Raw genomic sequence first — 25,020 nt, 5'->3', positions numbered from 1 at the left:
AACACCAATTGATGCTATAGAAATCAATTATTTGCAACATTTTGTTAGCACTTCAATTCGAATTAGTACAGACGATCAGGCAAGATTATTTTTGAGCGTGTTAGCAACGACTAAGAAAAACCACAGAAGATCTGAATAAATAATTGGGTTAATTGTGCACACACGAGATTCACAAATCTTGCCTTCGATCTATTTCGGTGTTTGCTAAGGAATAGCAGCGATATGATGCACCGCTGCTTTATCTTGAATGCATTTTGCAATCCTTTTGGAATCCTGCAAAACACATTTTAGGGGGCAACAGACCTCCAGCATCGACCTATATTCAGAAGATCATTAAGATTTGATTGCCTAACCGAATAACAAATTTCATTCAACAATTAAATCGTACCGCTCGTTAACGTACTTGTCGATATCCCAATCAATGCCCGAGTTTTTCATCATCGACAAAGCCTGACAGAAATCTTCACCGATGGCCTTCAGGTGTTTCGTGTCCAGATGCAAGCCGGCTAATGGACCCTGATCGCAGCCGCAGAAGCTACTCTCCATTGTGTAGCTTCTGTTTCAATCGAAGAAATCGAACGTTAACGCAAAACCGAGTCGGTGGTGGACGAAGCAAGATCAAAAGTACCTGTAAACACCTAACTGCCTCCATATAGCTACCCTCGCGGTGGATTCCTTATTCCTCTCGACCTTGAATGAGCACAGTGGCAACGCGAACGCTGGAGATATTCTTTGCATCAGATGCGGCAACATCTGAAACACGGATGTATTGTAAGGGCCTGAAGACCTTCAGGAGAGAAACGAGATTCTCAGCCATTATTCGAACGAAAAGAAAGATCCAGTGATTAATCAATGAAATTACAAAAACACATATGCACAGTTTGTTAACGAGCTCTCCGAGAAACCAGCTGCTCGATCAATGTAGAATTTCAAGGATTTCGTAATCAACGATAAATCAAAATCGATTCCCCGCGGACTACGAAGACGAATAGGATCGTTTCGTAGCCCCATGTTCCCGGTTAAAAGGATCTAAAATTGGAGCACCGGATCGATGTTCAATCCTGTTCACCGTAAATTATTCGCACGAACAAGTTTGCACGAACGCGTGTTACCATCGCGAGAACCGCTTCCCTCGTAAATTGACTTCGATAGATCGCGTTAGATTACCGTTCGTAGCCGATGCACTCGTTCCCGTCACGTGTAACCGCGATCGATCTAAAAATAACATCCCTTCGGACTTTTCCTTTCGTTTTTCGTCCCTTACCAAATACTGCACCGGCTGGTCCGGTTTCGCCCTGTCCGCTGCGCTCCAAGAACCCGACCTTGAGCAACCGAACAGAAACACGTTCTTCCTCCGTGAATGGCCGTGATAGTCGACGAAAACATGGGGAGGTCTTTGCAACACCCTCGTGCAGTACTCCATCAAACCCTTCGCGTGGTAGATGACCGGATGGAGGGTCCTGTTAGGGTTGCTCCATCGTCTGTTCAGATCTTCGTTCGTCAATCCGTACCGATTGCTGTAAAGCAATATCTAAATAGTCAAAAATGAATTTTGAAATCGGTTAGAACGTCTATAATGCGAAACGAAGTTCCGAGAAAGCAGGCTGGTTAGGATTTCCTGTCAGTTTGCGAGTATCGATGCACGTTAAAGCGCATCGTCGAACGCTGCCTGCAACCGAGAAGGAAAAGGAAAAGGGCCTTCTCGGAGATGGTTTTCATTTAAGGATTCAGTCGCGGTTAGAAGGACGTTTCCGGCGGCCGGAAGTCGATCCGGAGGAAGTGACGCCTCCGCGTCTTGCATAGCTAATGACGGGGCACCGTGGACCCCTGACAATAGCCGAGACACAACAGCGTCGCTTCGTTTCAAGACCTATCGTCTTGACATTGTTTTAAGATGTGTACGATGCACCGTACATGGAATACTAATTACACCTGTCGATTTTGTCAGAAACGTTGAAACGTTCCTTCGATAGGTACGTCTACCATCGATATCATATCAATTGAATACAGTAATTTTCATCAAAATTTAAGTTTGAAATCGATATGCGATGCGTGCCGTGGCAAACTTTCTGTGTCTCTAAATCGATCGTTTGAATATATAATTTAATTTCCGAGTGATCGATGGTCACAATGACTCCGGTATCGATGAACCAATGGTTCAGGATAAAAATAATTACGAAATAGCGGTCACGGAAATGAAAAGTCGCTCGTCGGGGGTATTAACAATCGGTACACGCGTATCTCTGGACAGGAATCGTCGAGCGTCCTTTCCGATCGAGACGTCGGCCACGTAACAGAAACATTAGCAATTTGACGCCTCGTAATCGCTTCCGGTCTTTAAGGTAGAACAGAGGCACGTGACACGTCCAAGATAGCAACGTAACGATCGATATCTTACGTCGAACAGATGGCGAGGAATAATAAGAATAATGAACGGCCGGTGACGATGCACCTGAGGATGATGTACGCGAAGAAATGTTCCCTCGTGCCGGTGGACGTTCACCGGCGAACATTAGCAGAAATTATCGAGAAACAAAAGTCATCGGATATAATAGATTTCGTCCGGCGGGAAATAAAGAGAGAGAGGGGAGAGAACGACGAAAAAACCTTCGACAAAGCTATCACTCCCGGATGTGTATTAAAACGAAATCATCGTTTCATTAAAAACGATCATTAGACACGGAACTCTGACGCGATTCGAAACCCTGCTATCTGCTAGGTTGGATAATATGTTGTACAAATTTCTTTAATAATGGACGAATGATTTCAACCCCTTCTTCGTTGCAAATCAAATTTGTCGAATAAAATTATTTTGTTTGAGTTTCTGTATTATGTTACGCAATTCGGTGTGCGAATGAAAGCAAAGGGTTAATGTTTCCATTGAACATTGTATAGAATTGAAAAATTCCTACATAATAAACACGGGAATTAATCGAGCGTACAGCGAAGATTTTATTCGAGGATAAAGCGAAGACGCCGTGAACGACAATGAAGCAATTGTACAACGAACTTCTTTGCCGTTTTATTATCCAGCCGATGTAATGGGCAGCATCAGTCTGTTCGTGCTAGCGAGGCGATGTCAATGACTCGAACGGAGGAGCCTTGACCGCAAACTTCTCTCACCTCTTGAGAGATCCTGTACAAATTACCCTTAACCGAGTGGCTCGTCCCGGACTCGCTCCGTGAGATTTTCAAAGGGGCCGCCTCGCATCGTGCCGGTGGATCGCCGAAAAAAAAAGAAAAAAAAAACAGAAAAAATGGTGAATTACTTGGACGCTCGTTGGATTACGATTAACGAGCATCGATTCGCGCGCGATTTATCGTCATAATTTCATCGATCGTAAATCACGTTTGAAGCCGCGTCCGTGGCGTACATCTCGTTGTCATTTTCATTCTCGTTCGTTCGTTACAATTTCTTCTAGCATCGAAACCCACTGAACAAAAGCTACTGAACCGCATTACCGATGCGGCAGAATGCAGTTTGCGATCGCGGATTACATCGAAAGTGGTTGTACGCGTTCTCTTTCGTTTCGCTCCCCACGATCGGCGATTATCCTTCCGCAAAAGGATGCGAATCGAAGGAATCCTTGAGCGATCCTACATTTTTCTTTCCTGTTGATTCAAGAGAAATTTTACAGTTTGTAATTTGACGTAAGCGTTATTTACGCATTAGCGATTTGCAAACACGAGTATCATGGATCCTATGTAAAGGTTGATTCAAACCCGTTATGCATAATTTTTACCAGTTTATCGGCCGGCTATTCCGGTCTCGTTTATCTACCGGTTTCCGATCGAGGAATTACGTAGTTCCTAAAGAAACACGGCCAAAAGTCACGGCTATTCGAGAAACGTGCAAAACAGCCACGACGAAGCGCGAGGAGGAAGAAAAATTCGCGAATCGCTGTTGCAATCGTAAAGCGAAAATCCTTGGGCACCTTGGGAACACGCTCGTCTTCCACGTATCACGCATTTCTTCCGTGAACTTTACTACCAACCGGGGCCCGTCCATCCTCTATCTTTGTTTCATCTCTTCTCGCCTCGCGGGCATTTTCTTCGAGGTTATCCCAGGGTTCGATCGTGTAACCGCTCTGTGAACTCCTTTTTCCCTTGCTTCTTCTGCCCGCCCCTACTTCTCGGCTCCCGGTAAGAAATCTATTTCCTGCGCCGTTCAAACACCACCGTAACTCGCTTTCATTGCCATCTAACACGCTATGAAATTGTCTACGCAATCGTGTTGCGTACAGTTTCTTCAGAAACGAAAATGCACATCATTTTTGACATGAGCGTGGAAATTGGTATGACTATTAGCGGAGGAAATACACTCCTCTCGAGGAATTCCATCGTGGCTAAGAACGATGCAATGGAGAATTTCCTTGGAACGCAAAGTGGTGCACAGTTAACACGGGTATCCGGCGGAGGAGCGTTAAATTTGTCGCGATATATCGTCTTTAAAACGTGCAAATTACCCCGGTGCACCTTCTCGTAGCTGCCGGTCCGCTTATCTGAAATGTTCCTCGCGGTCGTATCGCGAGCCGCTTTAAAGAGCTGCTCCATACGTCGTTGGACAACGAAAGAGAAACACGGCAACAGGAGCGTTCGAGTATCTTTATAGCGTCAACCCGATGCGATACCCGAAGGGCCCGAACAGAGTTGACGTTGCTTTCAGGATGCTGGGCCCTCGCCGCAGCGAAGGGTTAACACCGGAGCGCATTAGAATACTCGTGACCGGTCCCCGATTTGCATTCCTTCGCGAAACCAAGGCCTCTCGGAGTTCCCTTTTCTTTTCTTTCCCTTTCTTCTTTTCTTTTTTTTTTTTTATTTCCTCCTTCGCCACGATCGCAGGCGAACAGGGAGAGCTAATTCATTCGTTGCCACTTCTTCTGTACCTTGACCGATCGTTTCTTCGAAGCTGAGGCCCGGCAAAAGAGCAGCCCTTACGCGGCGCGCAGTCCCTTACGAACGAAACGAGGAATGCCCGTGGAGATTTTTGCTATAACGCGATTCGTTTCGCAACGAACGCGTCCACAAATCTCGTAAAATTCGCGTTTCACGGCGCACAGTCGGCTGACAGAAATAGAAACAGCCGACAGAATGGATTGAGCGAGGGAAAAATAAGTGTAAATTCGACAAATATCGCTTGGACGTAATCGGTGTCTTGTGTTAGCTGTTGACGCGCGCAAAAAACGAGGCAGGATAAAAAGAATAAAAAGGATTATTAACGGTAGTTGTTAATTCGAACACGTCAACTTCAAGGACGGGCAACCAGGAAATTACTAAGCTGGACTAGCAGCTCCGTCCGTGAAGGAACAAAAAGCGATTTCATGCCGTTCTGAAACGCGTACCTTCACCCAGGACGAAATTACAAGATCTCTGTAACTGCTCGATCGAATATTTTTCATCGAACCGGCGCAAAACATTCATTGGCCACACTCCTGGAACCGGTCCAATAAATTCCGAGATTTAATTTCGCGATTTCGTTAGTGAAACGAATGTCCCTGCACCAGCTGCGAATAGATTTCGCGCCTATCCGAAACGAGATTTAATTTAGAGAGCCGACCGAACCGTGAACGGTGGAATCCTTCTAGGTAAATCCACGCGGTACCAAGAAACTATATAATACAACCGAGGCAACGAGGAATTTAGCTTCGAAATAGGATGAAAAAGAAATTAAAGGCTCCTAATGAAGCTGATCTTTGATGGTTGTTCCACGATGGACCAAATTGATAGTTTCCGATACTTGGAACCGACTTCGATTCGTTAAAAAACGAAAGATATTCAATCAAATAAATGAATAATTAAAAATCCCAATGACGGATCTTCTTATCGAGTTCAGCCACGTCGAAAATATGTAATCTTCTCCTGAATATTCGACGCCTCTAGACGTTCCCCACTCTCGTTAGCGTAGATCACTCGATCATAGTCGAGGAATATAAATGAGTTCCTTGTAATGACGAAGGAATTCACGCCTCCGTTGTGAATCCTTGATGAGCTTATAAATCCTAACGACGCGTCTAATTGATTGAAACCGGATGCGAAGGAGACCCAACACAGTTCCAATCAAAACATTCGGTTCTCCATGAAAATTTCTCGTAAGTCTGGCGAAACGATGCAGGTTGGCTCGGTGTTACGTTAAAACGATGGGTCAGGCCTCGTTTCGAAAGCGTGTAACCGCAAGCAGAAGCGGAGAGGTTCACGGTTTCAGGTTCTAGGTCACTCCGTGGAGGCCAAGGCACGTAACAGCGGCAAGAACAGGGGGCTCAAGTAAAACGGTGGGCAGCACGAGGTGCATTTAATGACGGTGCACAGTCGACGGCTATTATTATCATCCATTTCTGCATTCTAGCGGCGATCGGATGTCGGTACGCGTTGGGAAGGTAGAAAGGTTGCACAGGATACGCGAACGGTTCCGACACCTCTCATGATTTAAAGAATGCACCGGGATTACGTGTCTACCGCGATGGACCTGGTCTTTTCCTACGGTGAACCACGGGACCGTATAATCGCATTAAGTCGCCGAGGAACATCACCGTCTAAATATGTACAAGCCAGCCGAGGATATACATAACAAGGCGTGGGCACGTAATCGATGAGCCAAGATATCCTCGATAACAGGCTCGAGTTCGCAAACCCTTTTTCCCCCCCGATACTCGTCAAACTCGACGAACGAGTGTGCAACAAATTTGTATTTTATTTTGATCTCGCATCCGGAAAATTCACCAACACCTCGATCGCACTTTATCTAAAGTCTAATGGCCTAGCATCGAGGAATATTTTAATGAAAAAGACAACAAGGAAGACATCGCGCTGAGAGTAGAAATAACATTCCAAGAAATTCTCAAGATTTTAAGCTCTCGTGAGAATGGTTTCGTAAAAATTCTTCCACGAGCTAACTGAATTATAGACCCGAAGAGTGAATCAGAAGAGAAGTGTGCAAGGTCGTTCGACCCTTTAGTACTACGAAGTCGTCCGACCACTTCTGCGTGCGTTTAATTGGATTCTCTAGGAAACGAACAGAATCTTGGACGTCCTGCAAATAATTAACGTATCATATTCTTTCCTAGGTAGCCTGATGTCCTGTGCCTTGCAGAAGAACGCAACAAATTAGAATTCTCCACTCGTCGATAGAGAGGAAGAGGATATCTAAGAAGACGACAGCTAGACAGAGCGATAAATATCGAAAGAGAAGACAGGACGATGAGGATCACTGTCCTAGGAGTATCAGAATGGAAGAGAGTCGACGCAGTGGAAGCCTTCGGGGCCGGTGTGCCTCTTCAGATCGTCTCGAACGTCGAGGCTGTTCGCGGGCTAAAACCGAGTCCGCTCCGTGCCCGAGGTACCAACGTACAAACCGAGGAACGAACGAGAAAGAAGACTTCTTCAAGTTGTGGAGAGAAAGATGGAAGAAGCAGGGGCCTTACATAGCGATTGCTGGCAGGGCCTGAAATAGACCTCGAGAATCCCCCTGTAGCATCCTCTCCTCCACCAGCACCTCCTTTTTATCTTCCTCCTCCTCCGCTTCCTCCTCCACCACCTCCTCCTCTGACTCTTCTTCTTCTTCTTCTTCTTCTTCTTCGTCCGGCAACCAGCGTTGCCTGTAGCTCGAGGCGCCCTTTCTTTGCTTTTGTTTTCAGACAAAAGGACCAAGTGCCTCGACCAGGCTGTGAGAAGTTGTTTCTAGCGTCTCGTTCGTGCGAGGAGCGGCAAGAACGAAGGAAGAACGAGGACGCCGAAGAAGAAGAAGAAGAAGGTGGTGGAGTATCGCTTGTTTATCCAGGATCGAGCTTCTGCTTTCGCTTCACCCACCGATATATGGCCACGAACAGAGGGCCCCGTAGGCATTGCCGGACCTAAGTGCACTTCCACTGCACTCCAACTGCATTCCCATGGCAATGCGTCGCTGAGAATCCGACCTGCTAAACTGACCTGCGCCAACGTTACCAGCAAAACGTGACCCACGCAACGAGCCAAGCCTCGAACATACTAGATTCGACCGCGTACGACCCATCGATCCTCCTCTTTTTGCTTCACCAAACGGATAACTGAAGCTTGTTTGTTAACGAACCACGTCGTTGCAGTAAATTCGAAGCCGTGACGAAGGGGGAACAGAGGGGGGTGGAAACGAAGCTTCCATCGGTGATTCCGGTTGGAAAGCAAGAGGACTTGGTCGCGGTAAATTTGTAACGGAGACCGTGAACGATAGAGCTATCGCGAATGATTCACGGTTCAGTCCAGAGGGCCTGATGTCGATCTAAAAAGAAAAAAATTCAACACTTATGTAAATCATCCGTACAATATTATACCTCCGTACTTGTAAAGAACCTTCAACCGTGGTACATGGTAATTAAAAGGTAAAGGTAGGAGGCGGTCGGTTGTGTACTCAGGGCATCGACGTTTATAACGTACCTCAAGGTCGTTGAAATCATCAAGATGTACCCTGTTCTGCATAATCACCTATAATTCCTGCGACTGTCCGATGTCGCTCGTAATTATTCATCTCTATTTCGCGATCGAAACTTACGTCCATTGCAATTGCTGTTTAATGAGGTAGCAGGAGAGTGGTTCGCAGAGCGATACAGAAGGAAATTGACCGCTGAAGATCGGTATCGAAATCGGCGTGCATTCGTGGCAGGGAAGAAACGAACGGGGAGGAGGATCGCGGTGGGTCTCGAATGTCACGCGAGCTCCTTTTTGCTGGACTGGTCGCACACCGCGTAACAGAAATAACACGCGTATGATCATTGATCCAGCGTACGTTACAAGATACCGAATCGATCGGTGCCGGGATACGAACAAAGAGTACGAAGAAAGAGGAGGATGAAGAAAAAGAAGGATATCTGCTTTGTGGGGTGCACGGTTGTCCGGGACCGGTTACACGTCGTAACCGAGGGCGAGTCCGGGAACGGTTGTTAGACGTATTCCAGAAGCAGGTGATCCCTTTGAACGAAAACACGCGACCAGATATGAAGACTACCTTGAAGAGTACACGAGGCTTTTTATCCGCTTGGTCCCGCCAGATGCTTTGGTAACTCGAAGCGATTAGGGTGGAAGCGCGAAGGTTTCAACGGAAAATCTTTGTATCTAAACGATCGCGAAACGATTACTTGTTTCTCAACCATCGGAGATACCAGCACCCTTAACGGGGAGGGCCGTTCAATGTCGGCGAGGAAAAAATTAAGCACGGGAAGAAGAAGGAATAAGAATAGACGGCGCCAAAGGCTTAACAAGGGAACCGGTTCATACCTCCTGCAAGAGTGTACACGACGTTCATGAAGATTCCAGCGTCACTTCGACCGCCTTGCAATATATCGGACGCTCCTATGATCCTCGTAATATCCTGCTCGACTGCAACCGTGCGCCAAGTTTCTTCGAGTAATTGGCATCAGTAGTCGCGCTGACGAGTGTTAAGAGTTTATCATCGGCTCCTTCGACGAAGTATACAGGGTGATAACAAAGATAGGATTTGGAACTTTAAGGGTAGATAATAGATACGTGTTTGTTGAACAAAAGAAGAAATTTCTAACGAACTTGGATCAATTTTAAAATGATACACGGTCCTATTTTCTTACTTCTATCTTCTGCTCGGTACTATCTACCCTCGAATCTTTTTCCTCGACCACACCCCGTATATCGACGAGAAAATATTTGTAATTGATTCTGACGAGGTTGTTTAAGACCCTCGCTTTACATCGAGCGACGACAGGTAGGACGTAGATAACGTCGTTAAACGGTGATGGGTTCGACGTCGTTTAATCGATCGATCGCAGAGATTTTGAGGGATGGTATGTTATGGCGCGTTCCCAGGCACGCTCAGAAATGAAGTCTACCTTGAGGTCGGTGTGTTTTTGCCGCCTCACCGTCGATACGATTCCATTCAGCACGTTGAAGACCGTGAACAGACGGCGGAGCGAAATTCCATCGGCTCGCAACCGCCGAACAACGTAAAACAAACTAAAAGACGGTAGTAACGTTTATTAATAGCGTGGCACCGCCACTCCAAATAGATCCGAGAGCCGGAGTTCAGCGACAAACGATCTCGCGAGTGCTGTCCGCCTGGATAGACCTCTTCGTGCCTCTCGTTCTTCGTTCCATCAAGCCGCGAGGATCATCGGGGCTCATCTTCTCGGTCCGTGACCAATAGAACGCGAACCGTGACACGCCATTGAATTTCAATCTCATCCCCAACCGAGTTATCAGAGAAAAATCATTACCGGTCTACTCGTTCGTTTCTATCGTAAAATCCGCACGCGGCTCGGTTAAACAAGTAAAGAGACCTGCAGTCGTCAATTTAAAACACTCGTTTGATAGCCATTTTAGTATACATAACTTTGATCGTACATTCGACAATGACGAGTCATCTGGAAAAGTGCAGTGATGAGATTTCTGGTTTCTGACGGTGCAAAACCAACTACGATTTACTCTCCCATGTTCGAGCGATAGGGAAAGGTTGTTGGAATCTTGAGAAATTTTTATAAGTGGATCAGTTGAAAAAGTGTTTCATTAGAGTACACCCGGTATAATCTCGTTGATTTTTCAAAGAGCATTGTCCGATTCGAGCAAAGTCACCCATGAATCTCTCGGGTCGTTCAGCTCACCTTCTCATGTCCGTCTGAAAAGTTCTTCTTCTTCAAGAGCAAAGTTCGAGGTTCAACGAACGCACCGCATCATCCTCGGGAACCCTCCGGCGACGACGGCGACGTCTATTGTGGTACCTTTTTTGCGACCTTGTCACCTTGCAGGTTTTTTACACGGTCAAATCGATTACATTTCGGATCGGTTCGTATCTCTCCCCCGATGGACGACGTCTCTTTCTCTCTTTCTCCTTCTCCCTGTCCCACTCGTACACGCTCGTCCCTTAGCGAGCTCCGCTCGTCCTGCTCTAGGTTAGCCAGTGAATCATCTTCAACGACCCCCTCCTCTGGGATCCGGGCAGAAGACTCTTAAGGGGGCCCACAGCGTAGCGCGAGGCCAGTCCGAGAACGCGACCCTAACACTAACATCCGGTGTATTCCGAGAGTCGGAAACGGAAACGACTGCTTGATCGATTAATCCACGCCACGCCGATTAATCCACGTTACACGCAGGCACCATGAAGATCGCTATGCTGCTGATGCTCGTCGTCGCTTTCGCTTCAGGTTAGTAGAAAAATCGCGTTTCTTTTCTATTTCAACAAAATTCTTGTACATCCTGCGGTTTAGTGCTGGTAGGTTTAAGTTTGAAATATATTTAGGAATTCTGACAGTGTCTGGATAATTTGTTTGAGACGAATAATTCGCGTTGGAATCCTGCCAATTATTCTTCTTTCGAGGACCTCTTCTCGCTTTCTCGATCGACCTCCTGCAATATCCTTGCATTTAACTTTTACGTGACTTTGTTCTTTGTCTCACCGGGCAAACACCGACTTCGACGTCCGGTTGCATTCAAAGAGCGAAGAGGAAACGCGTTGATCACGCACGCGACTTCAAGATCGCTCGTCCTTCTCAGCCGTTCCTTTACGATTCATTATTTACGCTACGATTCAATGTTCTTTTGTTCAGTCCTGAATGGACAAAAAGTTTCTTCGAGCTTCAAGTTTTGTTTAAAACGCAAATGGCGAATTCATAAATGAAATTGCCACTCGAAGCAGGCGTCTTCTTTCAAGAGAACAGTGGCGGCAGACGTCTCAAGGTCCTCGGGTCATTTACCACCACCTGAGCCGCTTGCTTCGCGATCCAGAACGTTTTTAAGGCTAAATGCAAACGATTAACTCTTTACTTGTTTCTCTTTAAACGCTTCGAAGCGTTCACGTTCCCACCCCATGATCCAGTGTGTTTCAAAAGATTTTCTCCACTTGTTCTGCTTCGCGATATTAAAGAAGTTATGAAGAAGATTAGATCGTCCGAAAATTCAAGGTTCTTTTCATGTAACCAACGAAATAACTCGCGAAAGAAATTTCAAGGTCTAAATTTAATAGAAAGATTCGTTGTCTGGAGGTTGTTTGGTGGCCTAAACTGGTCATAATTCATAACTACAGTTAACCAAATAGCCGATATAAGTTGAATGAACTCGCACGGTGTATCGTGTGAACAGACGGCACTTCTCACAAAGCATAGAGTCACTGCGAAATTAGTTAAAACGAACAGCGTCGATGGAGTGTATACATTCAAAGGTAAATTAAAATCTCGTTAGAGAATTATTCAGAGGCTGGTGTTGAGTTAAATAGAATTTGTAAGCGACACTATTTTTTTCTTATCACGTTTATCATTAAGCTTAATTGATGGGAAAGACAGAAAGATAAAATGGAACTCGGTCGATTAAATTAATAATACAATGGAAGAATAGGATGCATCTGTTAATTAACGAGTTCAAATATTCACAGTTGCTCCCAGAGGTAACGGTTTTCATAAGCGATGCTAAAATGGGACACGGAGTAGATTAGAATTCACAGAATGATTTTTACCGCGTCTGGGGGCTGCCATTTGTGGTCTGGTCGGAAGTCAATGGCAGAGACGTGCCTCGATGAGATAATACGACATCAAGAAAGGAATTTCCTTTTTTTATTCATCAGCTTTTGTCGAAGGAGCCTAGCTCGTCTGGCATTCATAAATTTTGAAGCTGTTCAAATGAACTTCGAAGGAGAAACGCATAATTCCAAGCATAATAGGAATGAATAAAATTAATTAATCAAAATTCATTTACAGCTCAACGGATCACAACGATTCAGCTGGACGGTGTACAGTACTTTGTGTCCCGGATGAACCCATACAGCCCAGAACTGAACTATTTTCTGGCCTACCAATATTGTCGCTCTCTGGGCCTTCAACTGGCCTCTTTCGAGACGAAGGAAAAAGCTGACACGATGACGCAATATTTGAAAAACGCCGGCTACGTGAAATACGACTTTTGGACATCGGGCAACAAATTGGGCACGGACATGTTCCTGTGGATGAGCACGGGTCTCCCCTTCAACGCTACCTTCGATTACATGTTGAGGCGACCTGGCAACAGACCCGCTGATGTTCCACCTGGTACTGAACCTCAACGAGTAGCGCGTGAAAGGTATGATTCCTTACTATTCTTACTTCCTCTAACGTTTATCTAAAACGATACGAACGCGGGTTAATTGTAAAAAACAACTTATCGCGTTCCGTGGCACCCAAAATATCAACCCGCATCGTAAATCATCGAACCCCTATTCTCCTATCGTACGAAAGGTCAATACTCTGACGAAAAGCAGAAGCAAGAAGTCGAAACATGAATCATGCTATCTTATCGAAGAAGACAATAGCACCGTGGATCGATTCATTGTCACGAACGACAATTATCGGTGCGTCCCTTCCGTAGGAGCGCGTCTCCACCCGGAAACGCGTGTATCGAATCGGTAAACGTCACCGAGGGTCGAGTGATTGAAATTCTAATCCGGAAACTTGTCCGTTGCAGCGGCGACAGCGGCAGCGCGGACGGATGCGTCGCGATGGCTGCACCCACGTTAGCCTGGGAGGCACAGGACTGCACCCTCGTTAAGGACTTCATCTGCGAGCAAACAAGATGCTACTACTACAACTACGGCAGCATTCCAGTCTCTGCGACTCAGGGGTAAGAGGTGAGATAATACTTGTCACAAAAATACACGAAACCGCCGAGAGAAAGAGAGATAGACATTCAGAGAGATAGGCTATCAGAAGAATCCAACGTGTTCCAAGGTGAATCTTGAAGTCGCACGGACAAAAAAATAGAAACGGTAGATAACGATTAGAAAATGTCGACTCGCCGAGATATCCCGGCTATTTACAGCGAGCGTACTTTTAATAGATAGGATTTTTCCACGAAACTAGTCTCTTCGTATGGAAATTAACACGGCGAACTACGCGAAGTTCCGATAATACGAGTTCGTTAGCTTCGGTTAGTGATTCTGCGTTAGGTTAATTAGATCGGTGATCTAACGAACCGACCAGTCCAGAATTAACGGACCTATCGTAGGGACATTTTTTTCTCCGTGCAGTTATGCGACTTAATGGAACAAACCGATAACGCTTCATTGAATAATATAGTCTGAATAAGAAAGTAAAATATAATGGTACTTGGGAAACTGTACAACTCTTGGTGGCGTTCGAACGTAATCGCTTATTACCGATGATATTAATATTACGAGGATAAAACGTGATGCAGCTTTTTTTTTTTTTAATTAATAACGCATTCTCTCGCTTCTCGCAAACGTCAGGCAAAACACGTACACACACATCACAGGCAAGTGTGAAAAAGTGTGGACCCTACGAGTAGGAACTATTAATTATTATCAGCCTGGTAGCGGTTCCAGACTTTTTTCCTTGCCTCCTAATGCTACAACCAATTAACACCGCTAATATTACACAACAACGACTCATTTTTTTTATATCTATCTAATGATCGAACTCTTTTCAAAGCTGAGTTCACACGATGATACTGGTACAAGCCAGTCGGAGGAAATTGCGCCAACGTGTGAATTCAACTTAACCAAAATTTATCGCTTTGCCTTTGAACTGCGCGACAGCGAGACTCGGCTGTGAATGGTGTGACGGAATTTCCAGAAATCGCAGACCCTACATAACAACCACCTCGGCGCCAGCCAGCGACGACCAGGTCGAAGACCACGAGGAAAGCGACAGCAGCAAGAACGACGAGAACGAGAACGAGAGTATCGACAGCATCGTCGACGAGAAGGCAACACCCGAGGAGGAGAGTTCCGTCGAGGAGAAATTACCTGAAGACCCGGTCGTCAGCAGGCTGATTACCACGGCCGTTCCCGCGTCTGACAAGCAACAACCACCGTCCACATCTTCGCCGGTCGCCACCGAGGAAGATCACGAGCAACCGACCAACGCTGAACTGGACAACGCCAGGCCAGATCATCTTCCGGACATAACCAGCTTGTTCACCGACAGTCCTGGCCCACAGGCCAGAAAGGACAACGTGTTCGAGGGTCTACAGACGCGAGAGATTCATCGTTCCTCTTTACGCTCGTCCACCGACATGAAGGTCGAACATCGAGAGTCGCCTGATTACGCGGAACCACAAGGTGAGACAGAGACCCCTAACAACGGTCTGGAGGACGCTCACACTGTCGGCCCGTACGACAGCGTTCAAGATTACTACGCGAACGACCAACCGGAGGCGGCTGAATCGTCGATGATGAAGGATCAGGACGACGACAGCAGCACGATCCTGCCAGAGGCGGAACCGGCCTACAGGTACAACATTAAAGTGCGCACCAACGGCAAAGTATTAGATCCTCCGTCCAAGTAAACGCTTTACTCATTAGGCTATATCGTCCCGCGTTATTATTCGTTGATAAGTGAAGCATGGGAGATTCTCGAGGAACTAGATGTATTATGTACGTTCACATGTGTATATCGTGGATAATTATCGGGCACACGCGAGTGTCGTCATCTCTCATTTGTTCGTTTTGATTTCCAGCAACGAATTCCCGCGGATAATCGTCGGAATAATCTTCGTCGTTCAAGAGCGACGGAAGGAGAGAAACTTCTTTGCTTTCGACAGCATTGTACGACGACTAAACGAAAAGACGATTTCAATCGATTAATAGATTAAGCTGAAACTGTTTGCTCAAAGAAACTGAAACGAAAGGGTAAATTTAAGTGGACGGATTCTCCTTCCGTCGCTGAATTCCCGACGATGACCGACGTCCTTTTAACTGGAGTATTTGCAAAACTCGTTCATTCGACTCGTTTCTTAATCGCCCATTCTGTGACGCTGGCAGACGTGTTGCATCTGCGTTACTGATCGATTCTTCTTCTTTGATGATGTTTAATTGAAACTTTGAGGCAAGTAGCTGGGTAGATAGTAATGCGAACGCGAGAACTCGTCTGCGTGGGATCTCAGGCATTATGGTAGGAAACGGTTGTAGCTATTAAAGCTGACCGAGGATGATGATCGTTGTAGGGAGTTGGTAGTCTGCCAGCGCCACGAATCTTCATGCATATCGATGTAATCATCTTAGGTAATATTATCCCTACGTCTGCAAGATGAAACGTTCTGCAATCGATCGACCTGACCCTCCTTCTCCTTTGCTTTCGAATCGAATGTTGGAAAGAGCCGATCTTAACGCATCCAGTGCCATCTTCAAACTCCAGAAAATCCTTCCAGTTGCTAATTTTAACATCGTTTCCATCGAAATAGCTGTCATTCAGATATGGTACTCAGAATGTTGAATACGTTTTCGATCGATCTATTGTCAACGTTTGCTGCAAAGTCGGAGAATTTGGGCTCTCGAAGGATAGCTAACGAATCGACGTTATTCAAGGAAGAAGCGTGAATCGCAACGTTTCCGTCATCCAGACGTATGATAATGAAAAAAAAATAAAAAGAAACGATTCTTCTATTGCTACGATAAGTCATTGACACATGGAACTTTGAATATTATTGCGTAAAACACGGCGCGAATGTGCAACTTGTGTAATTGAATATTAATAAAGGTACGAAATACATTGTCACGGCGGGGAAGATGAATTTTCAACGTCCTACAGATATGCTGCCAGCAAATAAAAGGTATTCCAGTTTCAGATCATCGAAATAACTCACCAGCCGTTCACCACTCCCTCGATGTTCAGCATCGGTACAATCTTGAACACGTAATCGTCCCGCAAACTCGTCGCATAAGTGCTGTTATCTAACAGTGCCTCTAAGGTGCCGTGCATCACCCAAGAGGCGTTGCTTTCACCCGGATGAACTCTCGACGTCAGGAATATCACCTTACGATTCTGAAAAATTAGAAAAGAAATGTCGCGATCGATCTTACGAAGCCTAAATTTTTCAATTACCTCGATAGGATTGCTTTTAGAATCCAAAGACGTGATCGTTAGAAGAGGATTTTCATTGCCATTCAAAGTTTCGCAGAGGGTTTCAGCGCGGAAGTAAGTGTTCGCGGGGACTCTCTTGGTCCACTTCCAGATGTTGGTCATCAATTGACTGTACGTGTATGGGAAATGATATGCCAGGTAACAGACGTCGTAAGAGTGAGGAAAGGCGACCGTGAACGAGGTGGTTAGGTAATTCTTCCCCTTTGCTGGTCGTTGGTAACAGTTTCGATAGTAACAGATCTCAGCGCCGGTTCTCACCCAACCCGGTCTACCTAGCTGAGCTTCGGTCACGCTGAAGAGAATCGGTTTCATCCCGAAATTGAACTGCGAGTTCGCCTTCTCGCAGTTGATTATGTTGAAGGTGTACGGCGCGTTTGCTTCCATGTTCGACACCTCGAAGTAGAACCATTGGTGCCTGGAGCCGCTGTTCACGTCCGGCGTCAGGATCAGATTGTATTCTCTCAGGCCTATCTACAAGGAAGCGAATTGGAAAGAAATGACGGTGATTTGCTGCGATTAACCTGACACGTTTCAGATGGAATTTGTACCTGAATAGCTTTCCTCAGATTTCCACTCTCGAATCGAGACTCGAACTGCAATTGATTAGTGTTGGAACAACGTTTTCCTATTCTGGTCTCGTCCCAGTTACACAAATGTCTGTCGTCGGAATTTTGCTCGCCTATGGAGGTTACATCGTCGAGGTCGTACACCACCTCTTCCAATATGCTTCCACCGTGAAGACCTCGTTCCACGCACGTCAGAAGCTTCGAACGACAGACCTTCCGGTCCTTGCTGTTTAGGGGTTCATCTTTTCCTAGACCATCGCCACCGACCAAATCTGGGTAAGCTACCTTCACGAAACCAATCACGCTCTTCACTCTGCTCGCCACTATGCAATAAGTTTGTCTATACGTGACGTTCGATGATATGTCGTTGAAGATTTTAATCGAGTTGCTTCCGTTCTCCTTGCTCGTTTCTTCTTTCATCGAATTGTTTGTGAAAACCTTCGTTTCACAGATCTTCGTGTTAGGTACGTTGGACTTATTTTCCTTCGCAGAGTCGATTATACCTGTCGATGAATTTTGAAGGGACAATTGAGACTTTATGTTGCTCAGTTCCTTGAAGAATGTTTCGTACCTAGCCAACAAATGAAATGAATTAATCGTTTATCATCGATTAAAAATATCATCAACCTACTCGGTCAGATCCTCCACCGATCTCTGCGATGTGAAGACCCCAGCGAAAAATTTACTCTCGTCCACTTCGTCGGCCGAATGAACTGTTTTATCGTCGGTCCTCGAGTTCTGACTTTCTTCTTCGTCTCCGGAATCAAGATCACTGTACAATCTTCCAAGTGAAGCCACGCTGTTCGCCTAAATAAAAACCCTGATCTCATCGACGTTCATCGACCCAAAGAAACTTTATGAAACATCTCACACCTCGATGCAATTATACCACGTTTCATGACTGTGTAACGCCCCGAACAGTTACGTTTCACCCATTACATCATTCCGTTCGACAAAAATACGCACCTGACTATCAACGTCGCTGCCACTCTCAGCACTGTTCGACCTGACGTTCGTTACTGGTAGTACAAATCTGCAAAAGAAAAACATGGCTGAGACATTTCGTCCATCTAAATATATTTCTTCATTTCTAAATGCCACGTGTGTTTCACTGATCAAGTTCAAAGTACTTCGATGTATCGCACGAACGCTCGACTGGATGAAATATAACTTTCTCCGTTAGCGTGTCAAGTTCTAATCCTGACAACCACTGGTAATAATTTGAATCTATGTTGCATGGGAAATCCAGTGTTGGAGCGTGAAAAGAAAGAAAACATTTAAGGGTCTTCTAGAGCAAATAGACGACTAGTTTAGAAACTTTCTAGATCGATGGTAAACTATCGTTTCTGAAATCGACTCGAGCGTCCATCGATTCGGATGAGCCTTGAAAGTATCGTTCACCTTGCCGGAGACATTTCGGGTATCGGCAACTCCTTCTTCTCCAGACATTGATTGATAACCCCGCATACGCGTGACAGCAGACAATCGTATGCCTTATCCTCCGGACAGTTGCTGCAGAACCGGTACAATAGGTGCAGTCCATTGTTCGACTTGATTGCCTTTCTGCCAGCTTCTGAAAGCAGAAGGAACACGAGTGTAATGACTCCGTGCAACAGCCACTGGGGACTTCGATTTGCATACGAAACGTTCGTGCTAAAAAAAACGACCAGTCTGGTAAGAAAATGTATGCAACCGAAGAAGGGGACACGTATACAAATTATAATTTATTTTTCAGGGACGTAGAATAAACTCACTGGTGACACTGAGATGCTGCAAAGTGATCAAGGCACAGTTTAAAATCTTCAGCTTAATGGGACCCTCGAATCGTTCCCATCTGTCGAAGATTCTCATCAACAAGTACACCAGGCCAGTCCTTACGAACTTCGTGCAGAACAATCCTGAAAAGATGAGCTATTCGAATAATTTGTTTCGTTAAAATTCAAGCTACCATTTTCAATACAATTTACATACTGCTTGTCGTAAAATATTTGAAGCATTCTAACAATATTCTTAATTTCAGGTGCGGCATGTAGCCGATGGAAACGAAGGTTTTCTCCATGGTACTGGCGATTCCGTCCTTCACTAATATCTGAAGAGAGTATGCTAACCAAAAGAATGAATTTTTAAGAAAACGTTACGAGAACACGAAAAGACTGCTGGTAAGATTACTCACTGTTTCTGGCAAGACATTTAATTATCAACAGCAAAGGCAATAGCGTCTTGCTGTTGTTGTAATGCAGCTTCAGAAGCGCGTGGAACACTTTAATGGTGTTTAGCAGTTTCATCTTGGACACGAACTTCTGATCCCTCGGTGCCACCTGGAATTTTCGTTGGCATTGCGCGAAACCTTGCGTTCAAAACAGGAATTCAAGGTTCTAAAAGGATATTAGGAAAAATCAAGGACATCGTACCTGGCCCAAAATCCAGAGCACCTCCTGCGTGAGGACCTCGCTCGATACTGTGTCCACGTGCAGCAGGTTAATCAAAAGCTTAACCAGCACCTGCGTGATTCCTAAATTGATCAACTGCATCACTGCCATTCGACTGCTAGTTTCTGTGAACGACAGCAAATTAACGATTCAATTATCGGTAAAACCATTTATCTATCAGCTACGATTGATCTGTCCTCCTCGAATAACGATCAGTTTCTACGAGCCACGCGATCGAGTTTCGTCGGGACGAAGGGACACTAACTTGCCGAAAGCTAGAAATTGCTATTACTTGTGGCACTTTTGTTCTTGTTCCCTTTGCTCTTCCCCTTGGGAAATCGAGGCGACACGCACTCGTGCAGAATGCTGGCGATACTGCAGTTTATCACGTGATCCTTGCAATTCTGAAACAAACGCATTTCCCGAGGTGAGAATTTAGTAAAATGCAATGATTTTTATCGAGAACCAAGGAAGATGTTCGACGAAAGGCCACGGGGATAATTATCCAAGGCGGCGTGCGTGCTTATCAGAAAATGGAACGAACTGCTTTCCAGTTTTGCACGCTGCAGGAAGCTCTGTCGAAAGGACGGACAATGGGATGCGACCTAACCACGCCATTTCGTGCTGAATGCTTCGTCGTGACACGGTTATCCGCTCGCTTAATCGTTGATTAAACGCGAGGCCTCGAAAAACCACGGCTCTCGAATAATCGCGAATGGGACACGACAGCGGTCGTTAAACGAAAGTGAACGACCGTGATAACCAAAGCGACGAAACTTGATTTGTACGGGCAGTGTAATTAAGAATCACCCACCTCCAGTGTCGCGATGAATATTTCCATCGCCCCGGAATTCTTCCGCCATAACTTCTCCAGCGTGCGTTCCCGTACACGTCGATCTGAAATGTGTGAATGCAAATGTTACAATTGCAATTTCATGCATACATTAAACTAAGGAATAAGCCGTTTTATGAATTCAAAGAAAAAAGAATTTGATCGATTATTACTCGGCTGCAACAACGAAACCGTATAACGAGCTTCATTAAAGAGACAAGAAAGTACGATGTAAATCTTTAAGCGACAAACACGTCCTCCTACTGCCAAACGTTATAAGTATCTGGTATAATAAATCATCGAGGGAACAGGTGCGAGGAACAGTGTCCTCCATGCAATACCAGGCGTACTGTGCATTGGCGAAACGTGTGGCTCTCGTTTCAGACTTGACACAAGGCCAATCGTTTCCAATGCCATGATCACCAGCTGCAAAAAACTGGACATTGATAATTCACACCGAATGATTCGTTTGAAAATTCTACCAATTATCTCTAGAAAGGTTGCTTTTCTCAGGGATTGTCTGCGTCTTTGATTGAAACATGGTGTTCAATTTTCCAGGGAAAAGCGAGTGTCGAACTTCAAAGGCGACATAATGTACGAAGAGATAACAAGGCGACTTATCAAGAAGCTTATCAAAGCTTTTTTCCTCGATCGTGACAGGCTGGTTACACCAGAAACGATGAGTCAGTGTGATGACACCGCGTCGACGATGAGCTTTCGAGGGTGCAGAAATATCGACCAACGCGACAAAAAGCCCTTATCAAATTGGCACGACCGCAATTCACTTCGGGAATCGTCTAACAGTCTATTGTTCTGCCGGTTCTACGTTGGACCATGTCCAAACTATCTATCACCGAATGTCCTTATGTAATCGAACAAACGGGATAGCCGGCTTTTCGAAAATAACAAGTGACGTCGAACGTAGCCCGTTGCTAAAACACCTGTTCGTCGATCCGCAGAAACGCGTGATTTTCTCCAACAACTCGCGCGTGACTGACACTTGTATCGAAATAAACAGAGGGTTGTCTAAATTTATACCCCAACGAAATGCAGCTTCGATTAGCCACCGGTGATAATTTCGTGGCATGTTGAAGCGCGATTAAACGCGAATCTATGCATGCATCTGAGGAATTGTTTGCTCGCTGCGTTGCTATTCATCCTTTTTCCTTCTTTCAACTTCCTGCCTTTTTTTCAGAGAAGTATGTTACATGAAAAAAAGGTAAAGGCCGAGGAACAATCGAAAGCGACCTGAATTTTCACGTGTTTAGAAGAGTACGAAGTGACCCTTTTTCACGCGACCGGTTCATTTTTTCGACACGAAACTTTGACGTTTCTCGTTCGACAATTCGTGCCGTTAATTAAACGTTGTTTCAGTTGTCGCGTAAAGAGAAAGAGAAAATGGGAAACGCGAAATTTCGAAGGGGTGAAAAATGTCGAGCGTTGATCTCGCGTAAAGGACTGCGGCGTGCAAGCACCGAGTTATGACGGCGGTAATAATAAATCGAGCAAGTTTCTGGTGATTAGTCCGATGAAATAGAAGCCAACGTTCGCGGTAAAAATAGCAATTTAGCGGCACGAGCCTCGTCTTAAAGTGTCCAATCTGTTTCGACTCGTTTAAAACTTTGCTGCCGCATTCGAGACTCGTGCTAAACGTTTGCTCGTGCTCCAAAAAGAGAAGAATGAATGAAAGAGGAAACCTAGTTCGATGAAACCTAGAAAGAAATGAAAATTGACACTTTTAGAGATTACCTGAGGATGTAACTCGGGCTTGAATCTTCGCCACGACATTTCGGAACGTATCACCGGTCTCCTGAGGTTTCGTGGCGCAACCTCGAAGTTTCTCCAACAATGCATCGTTTATAGCCTCGTCCACGCTTTTGTTGCTCGGTGACATCACACTAGATCGCAGAAATCAAGAATGAAAGCACAGTTATCAGTCAGTCAGGGTAGAAGAAGGTGGAATTTTCAAGTGAAAACGTAGACGTAGCACACCGATGGTTAAACATGCAATGATTTGTGCAACGTAGGCTTCTCTTGATTAAGGGTAAAGTGGAGAGAGAAACCACCCACCATTTGCCTTTGATCTTTGGAGAACCCTGAAGAGTCTAACTTAGAACCTCCTGTCCTCCTACGTAAAGATCTGTAACCGTATTTATTTCTTAGCAAGGACATTTACGCGAGGATCTCGGCGAAAGAAAAGGTGATCGATCGATCTCAAAGTGGTAATCGAACTTTGAGTTTCTCAAAGGCGCGAAAGGGTAAGGAAAATCAGCGAGAAATGACAAGAGAAGAAATCTGGTAAAAAGACAATTTATTCAATAACTGTTATGACTTCATCCGCGATCGAATATTCGGTTCTGTCGATGTTAGATCGATCACAAACATGATACACTGTCTGCAGATAATAATGTTAGATTGAATAAATGTTGATTGATCGTATCGGCTACGACAATTGTACGCTCTCTATCCCACTCCATGCTTCTAATCCCATTGATATTCTGTTACAGATCCCAGGCGAGTGGTGGAACATTTCATCCCTTATGCTTACTTTTAATCAAAGGAAGCCCAAGTCACATGAGACGGTATCAAAAATTTCTGCAAAATAAAAAGTAAAATCGCACACGCATAGCAAGCCCAACGATGCTTAATCGCATCGATCATTGAACTATCAAAATTCCACGCGATATTCGTCGTTCATCGAATCGGTCTTTCGCGTGTAATTCATAAAAATAATAGAAGAAGAAAATCTCTTTGGGTCTGTCACGTTTGAAGTCACACAAAAAGGGGAAATTAAAAAAAGAAACTGAAATTCATTTTCGTGTTTGTACTTAACCAAAGGAGCGCAGATACTCGTCCTACTCTCGTCGTGTACGATAGTCCTTGGTCTCTCTGCGATAAAGAAATCACGATTTTTCCGTTTAGAAGGAAAACACGAGTTAAACTGTATGCGTCGGTGTCATTCGCGGGTATTAATCGGCTGTCCATTGGCAACCGGCCAATTTCGAACATAATGCGCATTAATCTCCTTTCACGAGCATCATTAGCCAATGTCGCAGAAATGAAGATCGAATGTTGGAAAGCGTTTCGCGTCTCGTTCAAGGTTAATTAACGCGCTCGTATAAGAAACTTGCGATCGAAAATAAACCGCGCAAATGGTTGTAAAATGTAACCACAAGAGAAGAATTGCTGGAAAACGTTCGTTATGTGAATTAACAATCAGCAGCGATGGCCAATTACTCTTCCTCGTCGAGATTTCATGGTATCTTTACCCTGTCTTTTGTTTTCTTAACACGGCTAACCGGTCGAACAAATTGTCTGCTGTAAAGTTGAGTAAAGACATCATAAAAGCTGAGGAGGTTTCTAAGCGATAACGTCTAAGCAATAAAAATGCAGGTAGAAAACACAATCTCGTATAACAAGGTCCAACTACCTGCATTTTTCAATGACAACTAAGTCCACGTTCGAGAACCACATTGTAAAACATCAGGATTAAATTACTGCCCGTTAATATTGCGGTCGGCAAAGTAGCCGAACATTTCCAACAATACAACGATTCACTTGGCCCGGAGTGATGTCTCGCGGTGCCAATACAAATTTTGCAATTATCTCCCCGTCCAGCCAGATTCTAGACGGCTACTTCTGTGTTTCAGTAAAATATTCAAACGTCGCTCCATGAAAATAATTCGTTCCTTCGTTCATCGTCACTCCAAGCATTTTTTCTTCGTAGAAAAATGATTTCAAATAAAATTCGAGAGCCAGGAAAGGTGATCGTTCGAATGACAGCGTGAATGAGCGAAGGAAGCGTGCGACGTCTGGAGATGTGCGTTCAGAACGGGATCGGAAACCTGACAAAGTGTGACGAGCACACGCACGAAACGCGGGGACGAGTGTTTTTGTTAGTGTTGGAATTTTTACTCTTCGTCCTGGGCATCTTGAGAGTTTTCCTCCGCCTCGTGGCTCGTCTCCATCGGCCGCTGGTTCTCCTTGTCGAGTTTCTCCGATGCACTTTTCATTATCTCCCTCCTCGAACTCTTCGCTATTCCTTTCCGTTCCAAGACAAGTCACTAAAGAGAAGGCTTCCAGGAACGAACACACACGCGTCCCGATATCGATTATTACCTCGACGACCTTCTTTGTTTAAACGATTTTACACTCGTGTCGCGGGCAAACCTCTTGAAACGATCGACCGACTAAGGAAAGCCTCGTTTACCGATGTCACATTTCACGAATGACCAAGATACCGCTCGGGAGAAACAGGGATTTCGGTCAATGTTTCCCGTGAAATTCGCGGAACGATCCACGCGCTTTGCCACTCCGAGGCGGTTTGACGTTTCGCGCTGCCAAAACTATGTTTAAAAGCA

The 25,020-nt window shown here is 45.1% G+C and overlaps 2 protein-coding genes across 8 annotated transcripts in view; one reads left to right on the top strand and one right to left on the bottom strand.

The window, feature by feature from the left end:
* LOC114880171 (cytosolic carboxypeptidase 1-like) overlaps positions 1 to 25,020 on the bottom strand; it is a 25,688-nt gene extending 668 nt beyond the window's left edge. Inside the window, exons 1-19 of one of the 6 annotated variants that reach the window (XM_029195877.2) lie at positions 24,575 to 24,683; positions 23,488 to 23,548; positions 22,409 to 22,557; positions 20,642 to 20,724; positions 20,120 to 20,231; positions 19,810 to 19,952; positions 19,572 to 19,716; positions 19,370 to 19,501; positions 19,153 to 19,296; positions 18,800 to 18,971; positions 18,365 to 18,431; positions 18,030 to 18,205; positions 17,381 to 17,969; positions 16,794 to 17,303; positions 16,555 to 16,733; positions 1,265 to 1,517; positions 629 to 753; positions 389 to 556; positions 183 to 316 (exon numbers count right to left, since the gene is read on the bottom strand). In XM_029195877.2, the coding sequence (XP_029051710.2) occupies positions 205 to 316; positions 389 to 556; positions 629 to 753; positions 1,265 to 1,517; positions 16,555 to 16,733; positions 16,794 to 17,303; positions 17,381 to 17,969; positions 18,030 to 18,205; positions 18,365 to 18,431; positions 18,800 to 18,971; positions 19,153 to 19,296; positions 19,370 to 19,501; positions 19,572 to 19,716; positions 19,810 to 19,952; positions 20,120 to 20,231; positions 20,642 to 20,724; positions 22,409 to 22,557; positions 23,488 to 23,548; positions 24,575 to 24,590 (3,336 nt within the window). In that variant the 5' untranslated portion in view covers positions 24,591 to 24,683 and the 3' untranslated portion in view covers positions 183 to 204. The other 5 variants (XM_029195874.2, XM_029195876.2, XM_029195875.2 and 2 more) reach the window with 5 other exon arrangements.
* LOC114880174 lies at positions 1,539 to 16,466 on the top strand. Of its 2 annotated transcripts, none has more exons than XM_029195881.2 (4): positions 1,539 to 11,132; positions 12,678 to 13,035; positions 13,417 to 13,572; positions 14,544 to 16,466. In XM_029195881.2, the coding sequence occupies exons 1-4, from the start codon at positions 11,087 to 11,089 to the stop codon at positions 15,256 to 15,258; spliced, it is 1,275 nt and encodes a 424-aa protein (XP_029051714.1). In that variant the 5' UTR covers positions 1,539 to 11,086; the 3' UTR covers positions 15,259 to 16,466. The 2 variants fall into 2 exon arrangements, with proteins under 2 accessions (XP_029051714.1, XP_029051715.1); XM_029195882.2 differs by having other exon boundaries at positions 13,417 to 13,579; positions 14,544 to 14,629.

Source organism: Osmia bicornis, chromosome 13, assembly GCF_907164935.1.
Source record: "Osmia bicornis bicornis chromosome 13, iOsmBic2.1, whole genome shotgun sequence".
NCBI classification, from domain to species: Eukaryota; Metazoa; Arthropoda; class Insecta; order Hymenoptera; family Megachilidae; genus Osmia; species Osmia bicornis.
This window is presented reverse-complemented; position numbering and strand designations above follow the sequence as displayed.

Bases quoted from the DNA above. Each gene is read 5' to 3' on its own strand.
- LOC114880174 (XM_029195881.2), top strand. From the start codon at position 11,087: ATGAAGATCGCTATGCTGCTGATGCTCGTCGTCGCTTTCGCTTCAG. The intron at 13,036-13,416 runs GTATGATTCCTT...TGTCCGTTGCAG, and splicing joins CAACGAGTAGCGCGTGAAAG to CGGCGACAGCGGCAGCGCGG. The intron at 13,573-14,543 runs GTAAGAGGTGAG...CGGAATTTCCAG, and splicing joins CCAGTCTCTGCGACTCAGGG to AAATCGCAGACCCTACATAA.